We start from the raw sequence: 19,313 nt of genomic DNA, 5'->3' as shown, positions 1-19,313 counted from the left end.
CCTAAATAACAGAGAGGGGCCTCTCTAAAATAAAATAATGTTTATTTGGGAATAGGGTATTGCAACAGGAATCCACAGGTCATAGTAAATTGTTTGCATATTCAGGAAGGTAAAGGAAGACAATGAGTGTTAAAGAAAAAATGAGGAGGATTATATAATTGTTTTGAAATAATTATCCTTGGCCACAAGGATCCATAACAAGGGTGGTGCCAGCCCGAGGTTGGACAAGTAGTTGCTGGGCAGATGTCCTCAGAGAAGTATTTTTGTGTGTGTGTAAGGTTGCAGTGGCCTTTGAAGAGTTGTGGTTTTCGCAGAGTCTTCTGTGATAGTTTTGCTATTAGGTATACAAGCATGAGAACCCTCCCTTCACAGCCTTCCCTGACTCTATTTGTCAGGATTTAAAAAAAGAAAGAAAGAAAGAAAGAACACAGTGACTCCATTTTGATTCTGACAACAACTTTCATTGTCAGAACTGAATTGTTTCTTTATCTGTAGGGTCTATTCTCCATCTCTTTTTCTCCCTTTATAATTTATCAAATAAAACTTTTTTATATACTTTTGTATTTTCTACAGTTTGGAGTTTGCTGATTCCATCCCCATGGTACAGTTGAACATGTTTTTCTATTTTCTATAAATTGATAATTAGAGCTATAGGTGTGATTAGATTCAGGTTATTTCCCACTGATCCCCATCCCTGTTCTTTTTTTGCTGTTGCTGCTGCAGGAATAGTTCATAATATGTATACTTCTAATAAGAGACACTCACTCCCTAATTTCCTTCCTTGTCATCCTAGTTTGTTTTGTTTTCTTTCTTCCCTTCCTTCTCCTCCCGTCTCTTTTTTCCTCTTCCTCGTTCCCTCCCTTCCTCCCTTCCTTCCATTTTTCCTTCCTTCCTTCTGTCCGTCTGTCTGTTGTTCTTTCCTCCTTCCCTCCTTCCTTCCAAGAGCCAATGCTTCATTGCTGCCTTTTCAACCTACATGTGGCTAGACAAGACAGATGATTTCTTAAATGTATCATCTGTCTTTCCCAAATTTGCAAGAGTTTGGGATCCTCTTAAGTTTTAAGACATCCCCAAGAAAATTCCTCACTTGTTTTCTCCATTGTATACCCTGGCACTTGCAGTTTCCTTCCTGTAGTCTGAAGACTTCTTAAAATGTAGAGCCTGATCTTGTTCTCCATTCTATTCCTAGTGTCTAAGATAGTACTGAGCACACAGTAGGCATTTATTATATTTGAGCTGTATCAACTGTGTCAATTAGGCATACTGACTGGAATAATTGAGATTTTAATGGACAATTTCAAAGGTATGTGCAGGATTAAGAGAAACCAACAAGAAATGGAAAGGTGCTAAACTAGTAACAGAGCCATCTAGTACTCCAAGGTACCAGGACAAGAGAAGGAACAAACCTAGAGGGCTGTAGGAGTGGACACCATTCCTGGAGCTGTAGCCTGGTGTGCAGGAACACTACAGCCACTGCCAACCTGTGGCTCAGCAGGAAAAAGATGAGGAAATACATACACTAACCTTATTTTCTCCTACCCTCCTATCTGTTGATACCTCTAACTCCTGAACTTAACTAGAAGCCAGTCCATAAAAGTCAGCCTTCCAGAATTCAGGAAAAAGTGAGGGGTGGAGAATGGATCTGGAGAAGCAGATGTAGAAACTGTAGTACAATGGACAAAACCTTCCCTGGAGTATAGCAGTTTCCAGGAGGCTAAAACTTTGTTTCACTGGGCTTGGACAGTGATTAAGGGAGGCAGGAGCAGGGAAAAAAGAGTGTGGCCTGAATATATTAAAGCAGCAGTCCATAAATCCCCTCCACTCAAATCTTTCTACAACTACTTAGTGCCCTTCAGTTACTTTTATACAACTTCAAGTCTGCCTTTAGTGTTAATTTTAACCTGATTTAACCTATATTCCAGGAAGAGGTAAGCAATATTCAGTTGATCTGCGCCAGACCCAGCCTTTTAATTAAGAGATTATTCTGGCCGGGTGCGGTGTCTCATGCCTATAATCCCAGCACTTTGGGAGGCTGAGGCGGGCAGATCACAAGGTTGGGAGATCAAGACCATCCTGGCTAACACGGTGAAACCCCATCTCTACTAAAAAAAAAAATACAAAAAATTAGCCGGGCATGGTGGCACACGCCTGTGGTCCCAGCTACTTGGAGTGCTGAGGCAGGAGAATGGCGTGAACCCGGGAGACAGAGGTTGCGGTGAGCCGAGATCGCGCCACTGCACTCCAGCCTGGTAACGGGGTGAGACTCTTTCTCAAAAAAAAAAGAAAAAAAAAAAGAGATGATTCTGACTCTATGACATCAACCAGACTTGAGTATGTCTATCTTGTTTTGAAAGTCTGAAAAAAGTCTCGTTTTTCTTGGTTTCAACTGACTTGATAATTGATTCTCAAACATATAGAATGTACATCTGGGGGATGTTTGATGCTGGTTAATCTAGAGGCTTTAAGTATTGGATTATGTATCCAACCAATTACAGATGTAGTTCTGAACCAAGGACGCTTATCAAAAATCACCTGTGGATTATACCCATTAGAATGACGGTAATTAAAAAAAGACAAATAATAAGTTTTAATGAGGATGTGGAAAACCTAGAACCCTCATACACTGCTGGTAGGAGTGTAAAATAGTGTCGCTACTGTGAAAAAAACAGTCTGACAGTTCCTTAAATGGCTAAATATAGAGTTATTGCATAACTCGCATCTGCATTCCCAGGAATATAACCAAGAAAAATGAAAGCATATATCCATACAAAAACTGATATACAAATGTTCATAGGAGTATTATTCATAACAGCCAAAAGCAGAAACAACCCAAATGTCAAGTGATGAATGGAAAAATAAAATGTAATATAATCATACAATGGAATAAAAGGAATTTGAATAAAAAGAAATTAAATGAAATACTGGTATATGTTACAACATGGATGAATCTTGAAAAATGCTAAGTGAAAGGAGCCCATCACAAAAGACTACATATTATGATTCCATGTATATGAAGTGTTCAGAATAGGCCTATCTTTAGAGAAGGAAAGTATATTAGTGGTTGCCAAGGGATGGGAATTTGGGGAGTGATAGTTTAAAGAAAACTTTCTTTTGTGGATAATGAAAGTGTTCTAAGACTGTGGTGATGGATGTACAACTCTGAATATACTAAAAACCCCTGAACTGTATATACTTTAAATAGAAGAATTATATCAGAATTGTGTCCAATAAAGCTAATTTTTTAAATCACTCATGGAGCTTTGTGAAAATACAGCTGATGAAATCCCAGCTTTGACTTCCTGAATTTGTTTTTACAAGTGATAGAATGTGTACTCTAATATAAGAGCTATTGAATTGCAGCTATTTTTAATCTTTCAAGAAGAGTCTCTGTGATAGTAATGAAGACGCTTGCTTTCTCTGGCACAAAATACGTTGCTCTCATAGAGAACGTGGGATATAGTATATCTTATACTTAATTACTGTGAATTGCATATAACTTTTTTTAAATCACCAGGTTGTTGCTTAGAATATGCTACCATGTTGGATAAAGAAGCCAAACCATACAAAGTTGATCCTTTTGTAATTATCATTAAGTTTCTGTTGGGGTAAGTTTTATTATCTGTGATAATGATTTTAATTGTGTTTTACATGTAACATTGTATTTGGTTCCATAATGCAATATAAATTTTCATACAGATTTGGCAGTTGACTTGTTTCGTTAAATGGGATTTTTTTTCTCTTAGGCAGAGGTCTAATAAGTATATCAATGTTTACTTAATAGTATAATCATTTCAAAAGTAATTACTCACTTTATATATATCAGTCTAAACTTAGACTGCCTTTAATGTTTGTAAATAGGTGTATATGGTCCATGATCTGTGAGTATCCTATATTCAAATGCAAATCATTACAGGGTATTGATGAAACAGTGCCTCTCTGATCACTTTTGAAAGTGTATTTTAGATCTCTCTACCCTAGTTAACATTCCATTCTTAATTTAGTCACATTTTCAGATTTTTGGTTAAGCATCAATATGTAGATCTTTTTTTCCATCATTACAACTAACTCGGCTTTCTGAAAAAAAAAGAACATATTACTTTCTATTAGGATCAATAGAGAGTAGTAAAGCTATATTGAAATGCAGATCTTCGAAGATCAGTAGGCTCACTTGGAAAATGAATGACTTGTTCCATACAAAGAATTAAATATTTGTTTTTCAGTATAATTATAAATTAAGTATCAGGGAACTTTAGAGACTCTCTTAAATGGTCAGATACCTCAAATGTTAAGTCCTTACATTTCAGTTGTTGGGTTTTTTGCTTTTATATTTTCTTTTCTCCACAGGTATAAATGGTTTAACGAATTGTGGGATGTATTATTGTTACCAGAATTAGATGCCGTCATTTTAACTAGTCAGAGTATGTGTTTTCCCCTCATATCCTTGATTCTCTTTCTGTTTGGAACGTGTACTGCCTACTGGAGTGGCCTACTCTCTTCTGCATCTGTGAGACTTCTTTCTTCATTGTGGCTAGCTTTGAAAAGGTAAAGAATGAATGATTAACAGCTTTCTTATTGCTTTAAGAAGAAATATATGTTCTGATAAGGAACCTGAAATTAATGATTTTACTAAACTATTTTCTAAGGAAAAATATATAGCTAGCAAAAGTATGGGTTAGTGTTCAAAGTTAGTGTCTGTGAAAGCTAATCATTTATTACCAGTTAAATGTTACATTTGATTTTGACCTTAGTGCTTAAGAGTTAGTAAAAAAGTTTGACAAATTACACAGATAGTTTCAAATTTCGTGGTTGTGAATCTTTCCCAGGAGGGATTGTTTCTCCCGTGATACTGCTTTTATATGCTGACTTCTATAGTGAAACCAGGGGGCAAGAGTCTGTAATCCAGATATTAGGATCAGATTAGATGAGATGTATAAAAGCTCCAGAAACATTGCCTAGAGTTTTATTATGGGCCCAATGACACAGTTTGAATCTGAAGTTACTGGTAGGCTTTCCTGGTAAATCATCAATCTAGTGCCCATTGCCACTCCTCCTTACCAGACATGTCATGTGATTTCCTGTCACAGAGGAGATTATAGTGGGTGTGATGCTTCTTCCTCCACCCTTCTGAGAAACTTCAAATAGAGGTTCTGATAGTAACACCACCAAGGGTCTGAGTGGTCTCTAGGCTTTAAGGAATAGAACATAGTTTCTCCTCCTGTCAAGACTGGAGATGTATGGCTCAGCGTGTATAATTAATGATTATCTTTGGTGTCATTTTTTCACCTGTAGTACAAGTATCAGCTATAGTATATCAAAACGGTGGAGGAGTTATCACAATACATTACAGAACTTAAAATCAAATATTTGGGGCCACTTGCCTTTATTTTAAAAATACCTTATTGTTTACCTTATATATTTGCATTAAGCAAGAGAGACTGGAAGGGTACTATATTGTTTTCTTCTCATATGTGACTATATAAATATTTGTTAATATGTATTTTAAACTTTGTTCTTGCAATTCCAGACCCTCTGAACTTCCTAAAGATATCAAGATGATATCACCAGACTTGCCCTTTTTGACAATTGTCTTGATCATAGTTAGTTGGACAACTTGTGGAGCACTAGCCATACTTCTTTCTTATGTTTACTATGTGTTTAAGGTATGTCAAATCAATAAAGCCAAAATGATTGAGCTTTGTATTAGGCACGTATAGGATGTCCTATAGGCATTATTAACAAAAATTCTCATAAACACTGTAGTAACCTTCTGTTACATAATGGGTTTGAATGTAAAGATTTTTAAAAACATCTTAGTTATTTAAATTACATACAATTAACTGGAAAAGGGAAATTATTGATCTAAGTTGGGGTTTTTTTGTTGTTAAAAAGGAAAGAGAAAGGAGAAGATAGAATCTGTTTCTGCTTACTTCTTGGTCTTTACAAGGGTTAAGTTTTTTTGTTTTGTTTTTTAACATTTTACTAGAGCAGTTTGTATTCATACCTCTTTTTGAACATGGGTAAGAGATGAAACAAAAAGTAATGTCAGTAGGATCAAGCTATTAATCATGCTAAGATAATATAAAATGTTACAAATGTTGCTGAAGGATCAGAAGATGACAATAAAAATAATTAGGCTAATATTTTACTGAAGAAGTGAAAACACGTCTGATAAAGTTGACAGCTTTGCGGAAAAAAAAAAAAATCCAGGAGGTGATACAGGTGTATTCTCTCCATGTTAGTCTTAGGAACAGACAGTTGACATCAGAGTGGATAATGCTTTTTTTCCTTAAAAATGAAATTTTTAAAAGTGTAAACTAAATGCATGCATATCATATATTATTTTCAGTTTTCCAAAGGAAATTTATATGCTTCTTTAAAAATTATTTACAGCTACTTTGATTTATAAATAATAATTTTAGTATTTTTTTAATTAGGTATTTCAAACCACTGACCCACTAAGCAAAGGTTTCTTAAATATTTAGGTAACTCTAATAAATTAAATATTTTTTCCAGTTCTTATAAACATTTCACCACTGTATATAATTGGGTTCTGGTTTTCAAAGACTTAAAATATGTAAAATGTGTTATATTCCTTTACTATATTGAATGTAATGAAATCTTTGACTCACAAGACACATTAAGTTGCTATAACAAAGCATCATTCAAACTTAGGCTTTTACAGGTTATAAAAGATATAGCAGTATATCCTGGCCCCACCATACTCCAGAAGTTTGTATTGTTTTGTTTCTGTTTCTGTTTTTTCTTTGTTGATGTTTGTTGCTTTTGTTTGTTTTTTAACCCATGATAGCCAGCATGTGTAGTTGTCGTTTTGTATAAGAATGTTTTTAAATGTTTAAATGACTTTTTGGTTTACATTTTAAAATTTCAGATTACAGTGCTTTTCATTTTAATACCAAAGGCTTATACGTTTTGTTTCAAAATAAAAGTAAAATTAAACAGCGATTTATTTTTCTTAGGTTGTTCATCTGCAAGCCAGCTTGACCACTTTTAAGAATAGCCAGCCTGTGGTAAGTTTTATTTTCAAAACTCTATGTAAATTTAAAATGAAAGAACATGGGGAAATATAAGAGTTTATTTTTTTTTAAGGTTAGGATTTCGTAGTGCCTTAAAAGATAGCAGTATTATGAATTAAGTAAAGTTGCAACCTAATGGGAATATTTTAAAAGACTTATAAGTTCGATCTTTGTCCAGTACCTATGTCTTTTTTTACAAGTTTATATTATCTATTAATTTTATTTGAATAAATAAATTACTTGGGATATATTCTCAGCAGTAGAGATACTAGAAGTCAAAGAATAAAAGTTAGTAAAACTTTTAAAGTATTTTTAGCAAAAGTAATTTCAGGATTTTAGTGTTCGTTTGGTAAATGGAGAAAGATTGTACTTATTTAGCTAATAAGTAATGAGTATGATTCTAATAAAGTAAATACTTTTGTTTAGTTATATTCTTTGATATTTTACTTTTTTATTGTCTTATAGAATCCCAAACACTCTAGAAGAAGTGAAAGAATCAATCTCATAAAGACTCCTCAGTACACCATCTTCGTTTTATCTGTAACGATGCTGAAGATAGCCTAATCGCATGCACAGTACTGTGATTAATTATATACATGGATATGTTTACTCAGCATGGCCTCTTCTAATTTATTGGCTAAAGAATCTGTAGGTACGTTTTATTATATTAATTATTGATTTATGTGGTGTCAAACCAATAAACTATCCCTAAGTTAGAGACTTGCTAGATTCCTCATGGTAATGAAAATTCCTCGAAGAACGGGAAACTATACATACCTGAATTCTATTTATTTATTTATTTATTTATTTATTTATAATTGTTTGAGGATGGAGTCTCGGCTCTAGTTTTTACCAGGGCTGGAGATTGCAGGTGGCGCGCTCATTAGCTTACCGCAATTACCGCCTTCCGGGGTTAAGCAATTTTATTTTTTAATACATTCCATTTTCTTCTTACTATGTGTATATAAACGTTCAGGAATATAAACTTTTTCAAAAAATCAAGCCCAAAAGCGTGTTGAATTGATATTATTTGATTTCATTGGTCAATAGCTAAATAAAAAGGCCACTCTCATCCAAGTAGTAGATGGAACCCCTACTTTCATGTTGTTTTCAAAAATGTATAGGCCTTTCAAGTTTTCTAAATACTGGCAATTTTTTTAAGTTTTTAGGCCCAGAACACAAATAAGTTTTTTCAAATTAAAATAAAAAGTTATAGATTTAATATTCTTCCTTTTGTTCCTTATTTTAGTCAATAATCCAGATGTTTGCTTCACAGATTTGCTGTCGGAATTATTTGAGGAGCACAAATTTTTGATTCTGAAAGGCTATAGACATTTTACTGTCAGTAAATGCAAGAAATGAATTGGATTTTTAAAAAGATAAGGGACAAATACCTTTATGAACCTTCATTTTATCTTTTTTGTTTTAGAGTAGCACTCATGTATTTGAAGTAATTTTTTTTTAAACTTTATGCCGTTTTAAACATATACTGCTTATAAAAAGAAAGTGCATTCATACTGGTTATTTTCATTTCCTTTAGTAGTTTCTAATCATAATTCTCTTTCTAAAACCTTGGATACAAAGATGATATAGAGCAAAATTATTTATCAGATATTTCATGAACTGTTTACAGCTCTTTTATATCCATATTGCTATTGGAATGTTTTTAACAATATTTATCGTATTGATTCTGATAATTTAAAATGATCAGGTCATTGTTGATTTGTGGGTTTTTTTTTTTTTTCATATTATAGGTATTATTTTAAACTTAATCCTGATCCATGTAAACCTTTGGCATTTATCCTTATTCCAACTATGGCAATTCTTGGAAATACTTACACTGTTTCAATCAAATCAAGGTACAGTAGTTTAATTTTTCTTTTTCTCCTATCTGTTCTTGGCCTTTTCCCCGTTTATATATGAAACATACTTTTTATTTCTAATTAATTTGAATATTCCTAAAAGTAAGGCCATAACAGTATTATGGTTTATATGCAAGTATATTATACTTGTTTTCTTAATTATAGGTTTTACTTGATAGAATATAATGCAGTATTTTTTTTCTTTATGAAGTTAATCCTAAAAAGACATGATCTAAGATTTGCTTCCCAAAAAGCAAACAAGAGAAGTGGATGGAGATACTGGTGAGATAAAATTGGCCATGATTTGATCATTTTTGAGGCTGAGTAGTGGTTGCATGAGGGTTCATTATACTGTTAGTCTACTTTTGTAGTTTCAAATTTTCTGTAATAAAATGTGATTTTTCATTCACTTGTTGTTTGCTCTGGGAGTCTTTTCAGTTGATTCTGGCAGATATTTGCAGATATTTTAGAATCAGGCCGACCTGGAGTTTAAATCCTGGTTCTGCCATTTAATAGCTCTGTCTTTAGTTAAATTTCTTAACCCCTCTTATTCTCAGTTTCTCTGTTTTCAGAGTAAAAAGGTAATCGTCTTTTCTGATTTTTCTCTTTATACTCCTTGTTTTGGGAATTTAAGATGGCTCTTTGGTTTTTTTTTTTATAAGTAGGGTTAAAATAAACATTTCTGTACCTATGTCTTATGAACATTATTGATGATTTTTGTTAGGATAAATTTCTAGAAGTTGAATTACTGAATAAGAGTCTAACTAGTATTTTCTGTTTTAAAATTAGAAAGACTAAACAAAACTGACTATTTTAAAATAGAAATATTTTCTTTTCTAGCCAAATATGGCTTTTATTGATCTTTTTTAAAATTATGAATCGGTATGCCAGGCGCGGTGGCTCACGCCTGTAATCCCAGCACTTTGGGAGGCCAAGGCGGATGGATCATGAGGTCAGGAGATGGAGACCATCCTGGCTAACACAGTGAAACCCCGTCTCTACTAAAAATACAAAAAATTAGCCGGGCGTGGTGGCGGGCGCCTGTAGTCCCAGCTACTCGGGAAGCTGAGGCAGGAGAATGGTGTGAACCTGGGAGGCAGAGTTTGCAGTGAGCTAAGATCTCACCACTGCACTCCAGCCTGGGCGACAGGGTGAGACTCTGTCTCAAAAAAAAAAAACAAAATTATGAATAGGTAAATTCATAACATAAAACATTCATCTAAAATCACTTAGAATATTTATTTTTCCCAAAACTGTATAAAAGATTGATATAATTTTGGCTCACAATGTAGTTCACATAAATAATCTATATTTCTCTGTCTCTTTACAGTAAATTGTTGAAGACTGCTTCACAATTTCCACTTCCTCTGGCTGTTGGTGTGATTGCTTTTGGGTCAGCACATTTATATAGGGTTCCATGCTTTGTCTTCATTCCTCTTTTACTCCATGCATTATGCAACTTTATGTAAGAGTGGACTTAAGGAATGACAAAGATGATTTATGCGTTTAAGGCCAGTGATAAGAGGGAACACACAGATCCATCAGTATGGACAGCAAGATCCTTTGGAGAAGACAAGTCTATTTTTACAATAATGAAAATAGGAAATTAGTTTTGTAATGTTTGAGGGAAGTAGTTGAAGCATGGTTTCGTTTTGTGGTGTGGAATCCATGTACTAATCATTTTTGAAAAATTCATGAAGGGATATATATGGTGATCACTATCATATCAAATAGTCTGTTTTATCAACCATACAAGAAGTCTAATATTAGAAATTTAGTAGATGCAGCATTGTTTGTAATCTCACTGCAAGCATTCTGCTCATTTCATCAAACTTTTTTCACAAAAGTAGGTTATTTTGAATTTGCTGTAGTTTATCTGTTAAGAAATAAGTCTTTAAATAACTGATGAAATTTATAGCTGTTGGGTTTCTCAAAGGTTAAATAGCCACAGAAAGCCTTTGGTTAGTTTTTGGCAGCCACCATGAACAAAGTGGATCTTGTCTTCTTACATCTATGAAAATAGAGCTTTGAATGGTAAGGAGACATGTTTTCTTGGTAACAACCAATGCAAGATTGATGGGTGGAAACATTCAAACGTAAACAATTTTCTTGCTATTTTCAAATATGAATCTTATTATATATTCTCGGTGAACATCAGGAGACTATTAAAGTAGTCTGTTGTTAAATGTAAAAAAAAAATGCTCATAGCTATTTGCTTCCCGGTATTGGAGCAGTTCAGTTGTTTAGTTTATACCATTGGATTCAATTCATTGCACCATGGTTGCCAAAAGTGCCTAAGGTCATAATGGATTGTGAAAATAACCAAATTCCGGTGGTTGGAAACTCTAGGTTTGTACCATTTTTTTCTGCTGTGGGAAAAAACAACAACAACAACATGATCAAGGTAACATCACATTTGATGTATAATATTATGCTATTAATGGAATAACAGTAGACAACTGTAACCCATTAATAGCATGAGTATAAACAGTACACCTGAATAAATTGGAGACATTAGCCTCTAGGTTTAACAGTGGAATTCTGATTTGCCTAGGTGACTTCTGGGATTACTGTTTGACAAATAAAAGAGTAACATTTTATTTCATTTCAGAATTTACTTCACTTTTAGCTACAAGAGTAGGAAGAAGGTAATTGGCAAGGCAGAAGAGTATACTCTTTGCCTTAGGATAGCGTAAACTCAGGCTGAGCCATACCCGGCTTATAGAGTTATTCTAGATGTGTAGACTATAAATGCCCAAATCCTCTCAACTAAAGTTTTAGTGATTCCACAAAGCCTCTCATGTAAATTTCCAGTGATTCCACCATTGCACTTGTGAACATGTATCCTTGTTAGTACCCAGGGATGTCCTCGAGCACCAGTTTCATTTTATCTGCCATTGCATCTGGATTCCATTACAGCCTCTCAGCTGTTACTGCCTGTGGATGGTTACTTCTACTTACTGCCTGTAGAGGGTTACCTAACTTCTTTTCTCAGTTCTTCCTCAGGTCCTGCTCTTTTGACCTCAGTTGAAGAGGGTCTTGCTCTCACCTCTGAGGGTTTTAAGTTTGTTTGATCCCATTGTTGTCTTTTCTAGCTTCGAGCGTGTTGTTCAGTATTCATATTTTCACTTACTGAGAACATTAAAGGGAAATGGTAAACTCATGGTGGGGATATGGCAGACAGGTGCTTGTTTGTTTGAGAGAAGTAGCAGAAGGGGTAAAATACAAAGTGCTCTATGTTTCAGTTGGAGAGGAAAGAGAGAGAATTTATTAGATTATGTACTTATCCCGTGGCATACCACATATATTTAAATAGGGACACATCTCCCTATGTTTAACTATACTTATAGTCATAAACAACTTTGATACACATTGCATCTTTTATTCTGTCACCTGATATTTTAGTGTATCTCAAGTTACAGATTACATGTCCTTAAACTATTTCTGAATTTGGACTTAGGTCCATATACAGAAAGAACTTTAGAAAATTCATTAATTTGGATCTTCTATTGATAGCCATAAATATTATGTTTATGTATTCTAAAACCTCTTTAGTTAGTACTGTTCATGAATGTAACAAGCTTAAATTTCTCATTTGTGAGTAGTACATTTGCTTTTCGTTTGTATTTTTTGAGACGGAGTCTTGCTCTGTCACCAGGCTGGAGTGCAGTGGCGCGATTTCAGCTCACTGCAACCTCTGCCTCCCAGGTTCAAGTGATGCCCCTGCCTCAGCCTCCCGAGTAGCTGGGACTACAGCCACCCGCCATCACACCTGGCTAATTTTTGTATTTTTAGTAGAGATGGGGTTTCACCATGTTGGGTAGGCTGGTCTCAAACTCCTGACCTCATGATTTGCCCGCCTCTGCCTCCCCAGAGTGCTGGGATTACAGGTGTGAGCCACCACGCCCGGCTGTACATTTACTTTTTAAAGCAGCAGACTAGGAACAGTAATTCTCACTGAAATATTTTCATGGGAGTGTAGTTATCACCAAGTCCTAAAGTCTTATTTATGCCAAAAAAAATTTCATTTTAAGGACTACAAAAATGATTCTAATTAAATATTTTATAATCAATAGTAGGTTGGGTCTTTAGCCATTATATATGTATATATACAGACACATATGTGTACACTTACATTTTGACAGGGTCTTCATTGAGTCTTGATGCACTTTAAACCCAAATGGCTACCAGAGATGCGAAGGTAGGCTCTTTGAAGATTAGCAAAATGGATGTTTCTGTCACTTGAGAAAAGGAAAGTCCTTTGCCTTTAAATTACACAGTTTCCATCATGCCCACAATCTATATTATTGGCTGGTAAAACAGCACTGCCCTATTAGCAATGTTAACAAAAATGAAATTATTTATTGGCAGTTATAGATTATCTAATTCAGGAAATTTATGAGCTCAACTTTTACAGCAACTGTTATGGCATTCTAATTTAGCAATTGTTGAGTTATGAGTAAGTTTTGTGCTTAACTCCTAGACCCTATTGTTGATAACCAGATCAAATGTAGTCTGTACAAGGAAAAATACTGGGTACATTCAGTATTTCTAAAGTCTCCTTTGGAGTTACTACTGATTGTAATTTGGAACTGATAATAGGTAGAGATTGCTAACACGATTTTTTTCCTGGATCTTTTTTATGCCAGAAATTAAACAGGTTCTACTAACTCTTTTTTATTTTCTTGGTTATCACCAGAATGAAAAGATTTAAAGTGGTGACTCTAGAAAAGCCATTCGTGCCTGGTTAACGTTGATTTTGAGTCTTTTCAATATATATTGATCATGTATTGATTAATCTTTATTTTTTCATATTTTGGCTAGATAAATTCAGATCTATATAATGGAATACCCCTTCTTGAGTGAACTATACTACTATCTACATGATTATATAGTAAGGAAAAAAGAAGAAATAACTGTAATAGGCATAGTAAGTGTTTGTTGTTGGTTGTCTTGTCACTCGTGATACTACACATTTCCACAATACACACACACTTACATGAGGTGGATTATTTGTTTTGTTCATTATATAGTTCCTGTATGTTTTTTCTTTAGAAACAAAGTCTCATTCTGTCACCCAGGCTGGAGTGCAATGGGCGGTCATAGTTCACTGCAGTCTTGAACTCCTTGGCTCATATGATCCTCCCTTCTCAGCCTCCCAGAGCAGGTGAGACTATAGGTACATGCCACTGTGCCCGACTTTTTAATTTTTTTGTAGAGACAAGGTTTCAGTTTGTTGCCTAAGCTGATCTCGAACTCCTGGTTTCAAGCGATCCTCCCACCTCGGCCTCCCAAAGTAGTGGGATTTCAGGCATGACCACCTGGCCTAGTTCCTATACTTTTCTTAATTCTTCAGACTTCTCACATCTAGTATAGTGCCTTCATTTCATCTTGCTGTTTATTAGCACCCTTTGTGGCCAAGGGAAATAAAAGGTGGTAAAATTCAGTTTTCAGTTTAGTTCTTGAAAGCTCTGGGAAATAGAGAAAACACAACTATGAATTAAACTAAGGCTGTTGATTTCTGAACCCCCAGATAAATCAGTTGGTCCACATTTTAATTTTAGGTGTTAGGTCCAAATTAGCATAATGTCTTGCATTATCATTAGGTGCAGTGTGAAACTTTACAGTGCTGCATTTGACGTTTTAGGGACTGGTTATTATTAATCATTTGGGAAAAATGAAAATGTGTTGGGACCTTCTATGACTAGGCATTTGTTGATTATTTTTCATGATTGCTTTTTATTTTCTCATTGTGTAGGATTTGTGAACTTGTATATTGTAGGTAACAAGATACTTTGTAAAATTTACTGGGGAAAATCCATTTGGAGCGCATGACATTTGCCAGGATAAGAAAGCAGTAATATGTTTGTATTATAAAATTACACCCTGCCAGAAAACTGTCTTTCCTAGTAAGGTAAATGTAGAAAGGACTTTCACAACATAGTAAGTTGATTAGGAGCCAAACTTTGATCCCGGATTTTTTTTTAACTAAGATTCTAAACTCTGTAGTGAACTTTTATGTTTACACATTACTCATTCATTCTTTCACAATATGTTTAATAGCCTGAGGAAATAGGAAAGCTATAAAGCTACTCGAATTCTTTACTTTTAATAAGAACAATAGGAAAGAAAAGTCAGGTCAGTAATCCAAATCCAAATATGTGTACTGCAAATGCTCAAGAATTCACATTTTTTGATAAATTGTATTGAGTTCAGAAGAACTTATATGAATTTATTATCTGTTAATAACTTAGTTTTGACAACAGAATAAAATTTGGCAATTGTGAGAATAATCAAGCTGTTTTTCCATTAACAGTGTAAATTCGTAACATGTCTTTCAAAAGTTAGGTGATATTCTAAGCTGTCTTAATTGTCTATGGTTGATAACTTTTACATAAAGTACAGTACTTTCTGAAAGTGTTTGGCATGTTATGCTGCCAATAATATCTGTGTTTTGAAATACCAATTAATCAGTTAATTTCTGAAGACTTTGTGTAGGACTTGATATATGAGTCAGAATCTGTCTATACTCATTCTGTGCATTGTAACTTTGAACACTTATAAAAAACTATATCTGTTGGTGTGTTTTGATTAGTGTAGACTTGTTTGCATATTTGAATTCTGATTTTAGTTTAGGAAGTCTAAAAATAGCCATTTTTGTAAAGTTCATATGCTATTTTTTAATGTCATTTTGGTTTTTAATATTTATACAATAGTGATGTTACTAGTAAAAAATGTTTATAGACAACACGTAGAGCTATTAACTGTTCAAAAGCCTACATGATAGGCATATTTTGTATTTCATGTTGCACTTGTTCTGTTTCATATTGGACTTTTTACATCCTTTTTTAGGAAAAAAGGAGACACATTTGAATTCTCTTTAGCATAAAGCTGTGCATTGGAAACTATATGACTGTATCCATATGGTTAGCAAAATACTTTTTGCCACCAAAGGTAAATGAAACTGTAAAATACCTCTGGATATTTGTGCCAATGAACTTTTCTTAGCATATTGGGATTAAAGCAAAAATAATCTTTTCAGTAGGTTTCATCTAGGACTTACAATAAATGTTTAAACCATGAAAACTTATATTTCATACCCTAATTTTTCTTTGAAAATATTCAAGATTTGTAGCCTAGTGTGTTCTATTTTGTGTGATTGCTTGAATGTTTTCTGATTTTATTGGGTAAAAGTTTGCCTAGTAATGATCTTTCGGCAATTAGTTGAAATAATTATTTGAAGTAATCTTGCTTCAGATTTATTTTGTGATGTACATTGTTGTACAAGCCATTTTAGTACAGGTGTCTCATTTATGTAGTTGAAAGTCGACTGCGGAATTTCTTTTGTTTTTTTGTATTTCCATTCAGTCTATATAGTCACATGTTTCACAGGGGAACTTGTCCACTGGAACCTAACATAGTACAACCTTTCAACATGTGTATGTTAAAGGAAAATATTATCAAACAAGATATTAATACTAAAATGTTAACATTAATATGTTGTACTCATGGAAGAAAAGTAGAAAATATGATAGGCTCAGAAACTATTTTTTATCTGCATTAAATGCTTCAATGTCTCCCCATAAAAATTCTAAGGAAATTTCAGTTCCTCATATTATAGTTTTCCCCATAATTTAATATTACTAAGTATTTCTGTGCCCAGTAATGTTGATGCAGTTTACATGAATAACCTTGGAAGTAAGGAGGCAGGACAGAAAGCCAAATATCAAAATCTTCGGCCTTCATTTAGTGACGATTTATTCTAATGGGGACCATAGGTGTTATTAGTAAAAAGAGGATGTACAAGGCCTAAATTCAGTGTACATTGTTCTTTGAAATGAGTCCATCTATTGTGTTGAATAATTGTATTCTAAGTAGGAGATGCCTGTATTTAACATAATCATGCTTTCTACATAATCAAATATGTATTTGTTAGAATACTGATAGAAATAACCTTCCCTTTCTCCACTGTGGAGTGGAAAAAAACCTCCCAATTTACAGTGTATATAAATTAGGAAATTATGTTACATATTTACATTTTTAAAAATATAAAAATGACTGAATATATTATTTTGAAGTGATTGTATTATAGTTTCTTAAACTTAATGACTGGCTATAAATATAACAACATACCCATGAGAAACCAGACCAAAATTGAATATATATCATCACTGTGACCTTGAACTTATAGTCATTTGGGATAAAACAGAGTGTGCCTTAAAATGATAAAAGAGTGCCCTGCAATTTTATAACTGTACATTTTATTATGGGTGGTCCTCTCAAATTGGCCCCAAATCCTTGTCTTTGAGGTTGGTGAAATAAAAGTTGACTGGTATTTCCTTTAGTATTTCCAGAACCATTGCTCTAGAGGCCTCCCTTAATTTTCAGAGTTTTCATTTTGAATTAAAATAGACTTACACTACATAGATGTAGAAAATTAAGTTTGCCTAAAGTTTCTGAAAAAATATTCTGGGAGAAGGTGGTGGCATTGTTGTTCTGAACGTATTACACTTGGAAAAACTAATCTTCAAAGGTAATTTTTTGTCTTATTAATGAATAATCTATCAAAGACATGAATTCTTCGACTTGTGCTCATTCTTTCTCAAATCATTGAGGCTTGTATATATCAAATAAGGTTATTTACACCAATAATGATTTTTAATAATTAATAAACTCAGATTATGTGTATATTTTTTACAACATTATTTTCCTCATTTTCCTTCTCTGTTTTCTTCCTATATATTTTTAAGGTTTCAAGAGAAAAAGACTTCAGTTTTTAAAAAATGTAGACTTGCATTTTTCACTGTGCTTATTTAAAATAATGGATATAATTTATATTAAAGTCCAAATTATTTTATTCACAGGATAATCATGGTCTCTGATAAAAGATGATCACATTTCTGTGTACTCACAAGTTGTATATTTTTCAATTTCAGTTTTGAACGTAAACTCAACACATGGTTTTCCCATTTTACCTCCACTACCTACTTGCCAGACAAAAATAGAGATCTCTCTAAAGATACATACAAAGAAAACGTCTTCCCTTAAAACGTGATCATATTGACATGAAAGTAGTTTGGGCAAGGGTATGTAATAAAATAAATGGTTCTCAGCTTGCATCAATTTTTATACCATAGTTAAAAAATTTATAGAGGACAACCTATGTGTTATGTTGAGATAGACTCAGTAAGTAATCATTTCTTTGCAAATTGATAATTTTTTTCTCATCCCTCCAGAAAGTACAGTGCATAACAACAACACTTAACAAGTGCAGAGGAACCTGTCCTGTAATATATAATAAAAAATGATTGTCACCTTGCAGATGTTTCCATTTAAACATGCATGATCTCCAGTACTTTGTACAATGTATAGTATATTAAATACATTTATGTGTAATTTTGTGTGTATTTTTATATGGTATAATTAAAATTATTACATTTATGTGGTTGTAATTCACAAAAAATATACTACTTACTATAATCTGTAGTGTGTGTTGTGAATGTTTTTAGCTATGTTTCAGCATTATGGTGTAGGTTTAGTAGATGAATATTTGCCTTCAGTCTCTGCTCAGGTATTAATGTGTAGTAATTTTTGGTGCTTTCTTTTAATCTGTGATAATCTGGTGTTCTGAATGTTCAAAATAAATTTGGTTGAATATGCACATGTGGTAAAAGATTGCTTACCAATTGACATACTCTCCACAATATCATCTTGGTAAAACTCTTTAAAAGGATTTATTGGCCGGGCGTGGTGGCTCACGCCTGTAATCACAGCATTTTGGGAGGCCAAGGCGGGCGGATCACAAGGTCAGGAGATTGAGACCATCCTGGCTAACACAGTGAAACCCTGTCTCTACTAAAAATACAAAAAAAAAAAAAAAAAAAAAGCCAGGCGTGGTGGCAGGTGCCTGTAGTACCAGCTACTCAGGAAGCTGAGGTAGGATAATGGCATGAACCGGAGAGATTTTTCAAGGCATGATAAATCTAAGTACTGGCAGCCAGCCTGCAAATGTAACAAACCACATGACTCATGCACCTAGAAGGCCACAATAAGTGAACAGAATGTAGAGGAGGGGTCAACCCATAAAAGGGAAGAAAGTTTTGTTATTGGGGAATCAAAACTTAAGTGGGGAAGGGGATGGGGTATAACCTTATAATGGGTATAATGAAACTCAGGCGATGTCTGGGAAGATTGTAACCGCATAGTACTCCACCAGTGAAGAACTGGGGGAGGGACTTGTGTGCTAGATAAATTATCTGTTGTGACTGCCCCAGGTGTGCCTGCCCATCAAACACCCAATCTTGAAAGACCATTATTAAAAGTCTCACTTTTGCTGTTCTTCATGCCTCTAAGTCCATTCTTTGGGTTTGGACAGGTGAGCATGTTTCTCACAACCTGGGGGCCCGTCCAGGATCTC

The 19,313-nt window shown here is 34.0% G+C and overlaps 1 protein-coding gene across 1 annotated transcript in view; it reads left to right on the top strand.

Moving 5' to 3' along the window:
- The window catches only part of PGAP1 (post-GPI attachment to proteins inositol deacylase 1), an 86,310-nt gene extending 67,973 nt beyond the window's left edge, over window positions 1-18,337 (top strand). The window contains 9 exon segments of the mRNA XM_017869303.1: window positions 3,515-3,605; window positions 4,345-4,542; window positions 5,525-5,660; window positions 6,978-7,028; window positions 7,500-7,527; window positions 7,530-7,597; window positions 7,600-7,682; window positions 8,786-8,893; window positions 10,227-18,337. Of these exon segments, the coding sequence (XP_017724792.1) occupies window positions 3,515-3,605; window positions 4,345-4,542; window positions 5,525-5,660; window positions 6,978-7,028; window positions 7,500-7,527; window positions 7,530-7,597; window positions 7,600-7,682; window positions 8,786-8,893; window positions 10,227-10,365 (902 nt within the window). The 3' untranslated portion in view covers window positions 10,366-18,337.
- Window positions 18,338-19,313: the final 976 nt, after the last annotated feature.

This window comes from Rhinopithecus bieti, unplaced genomic scaffold (assembly GCF_001698545.2).
Source record: "Rhinopithecus bieti isolate Rb0 unplaced genomic scaffold, ASM169854v2 scaffold_2572, whole genome shotgun sequence".
Classification (NCBI taxonomy): Eukaryota; Metazoa; Chordata; class Mammalia; order Primates; family Cercopithecidae; genus Rhinopithecus; species Rhinopithecus bieti.
The sequence above is the reverse complement of the archived record's forward strand: the minus strand, read 5'-3'. Positions and strand labels throughout refer to the sequence as shown.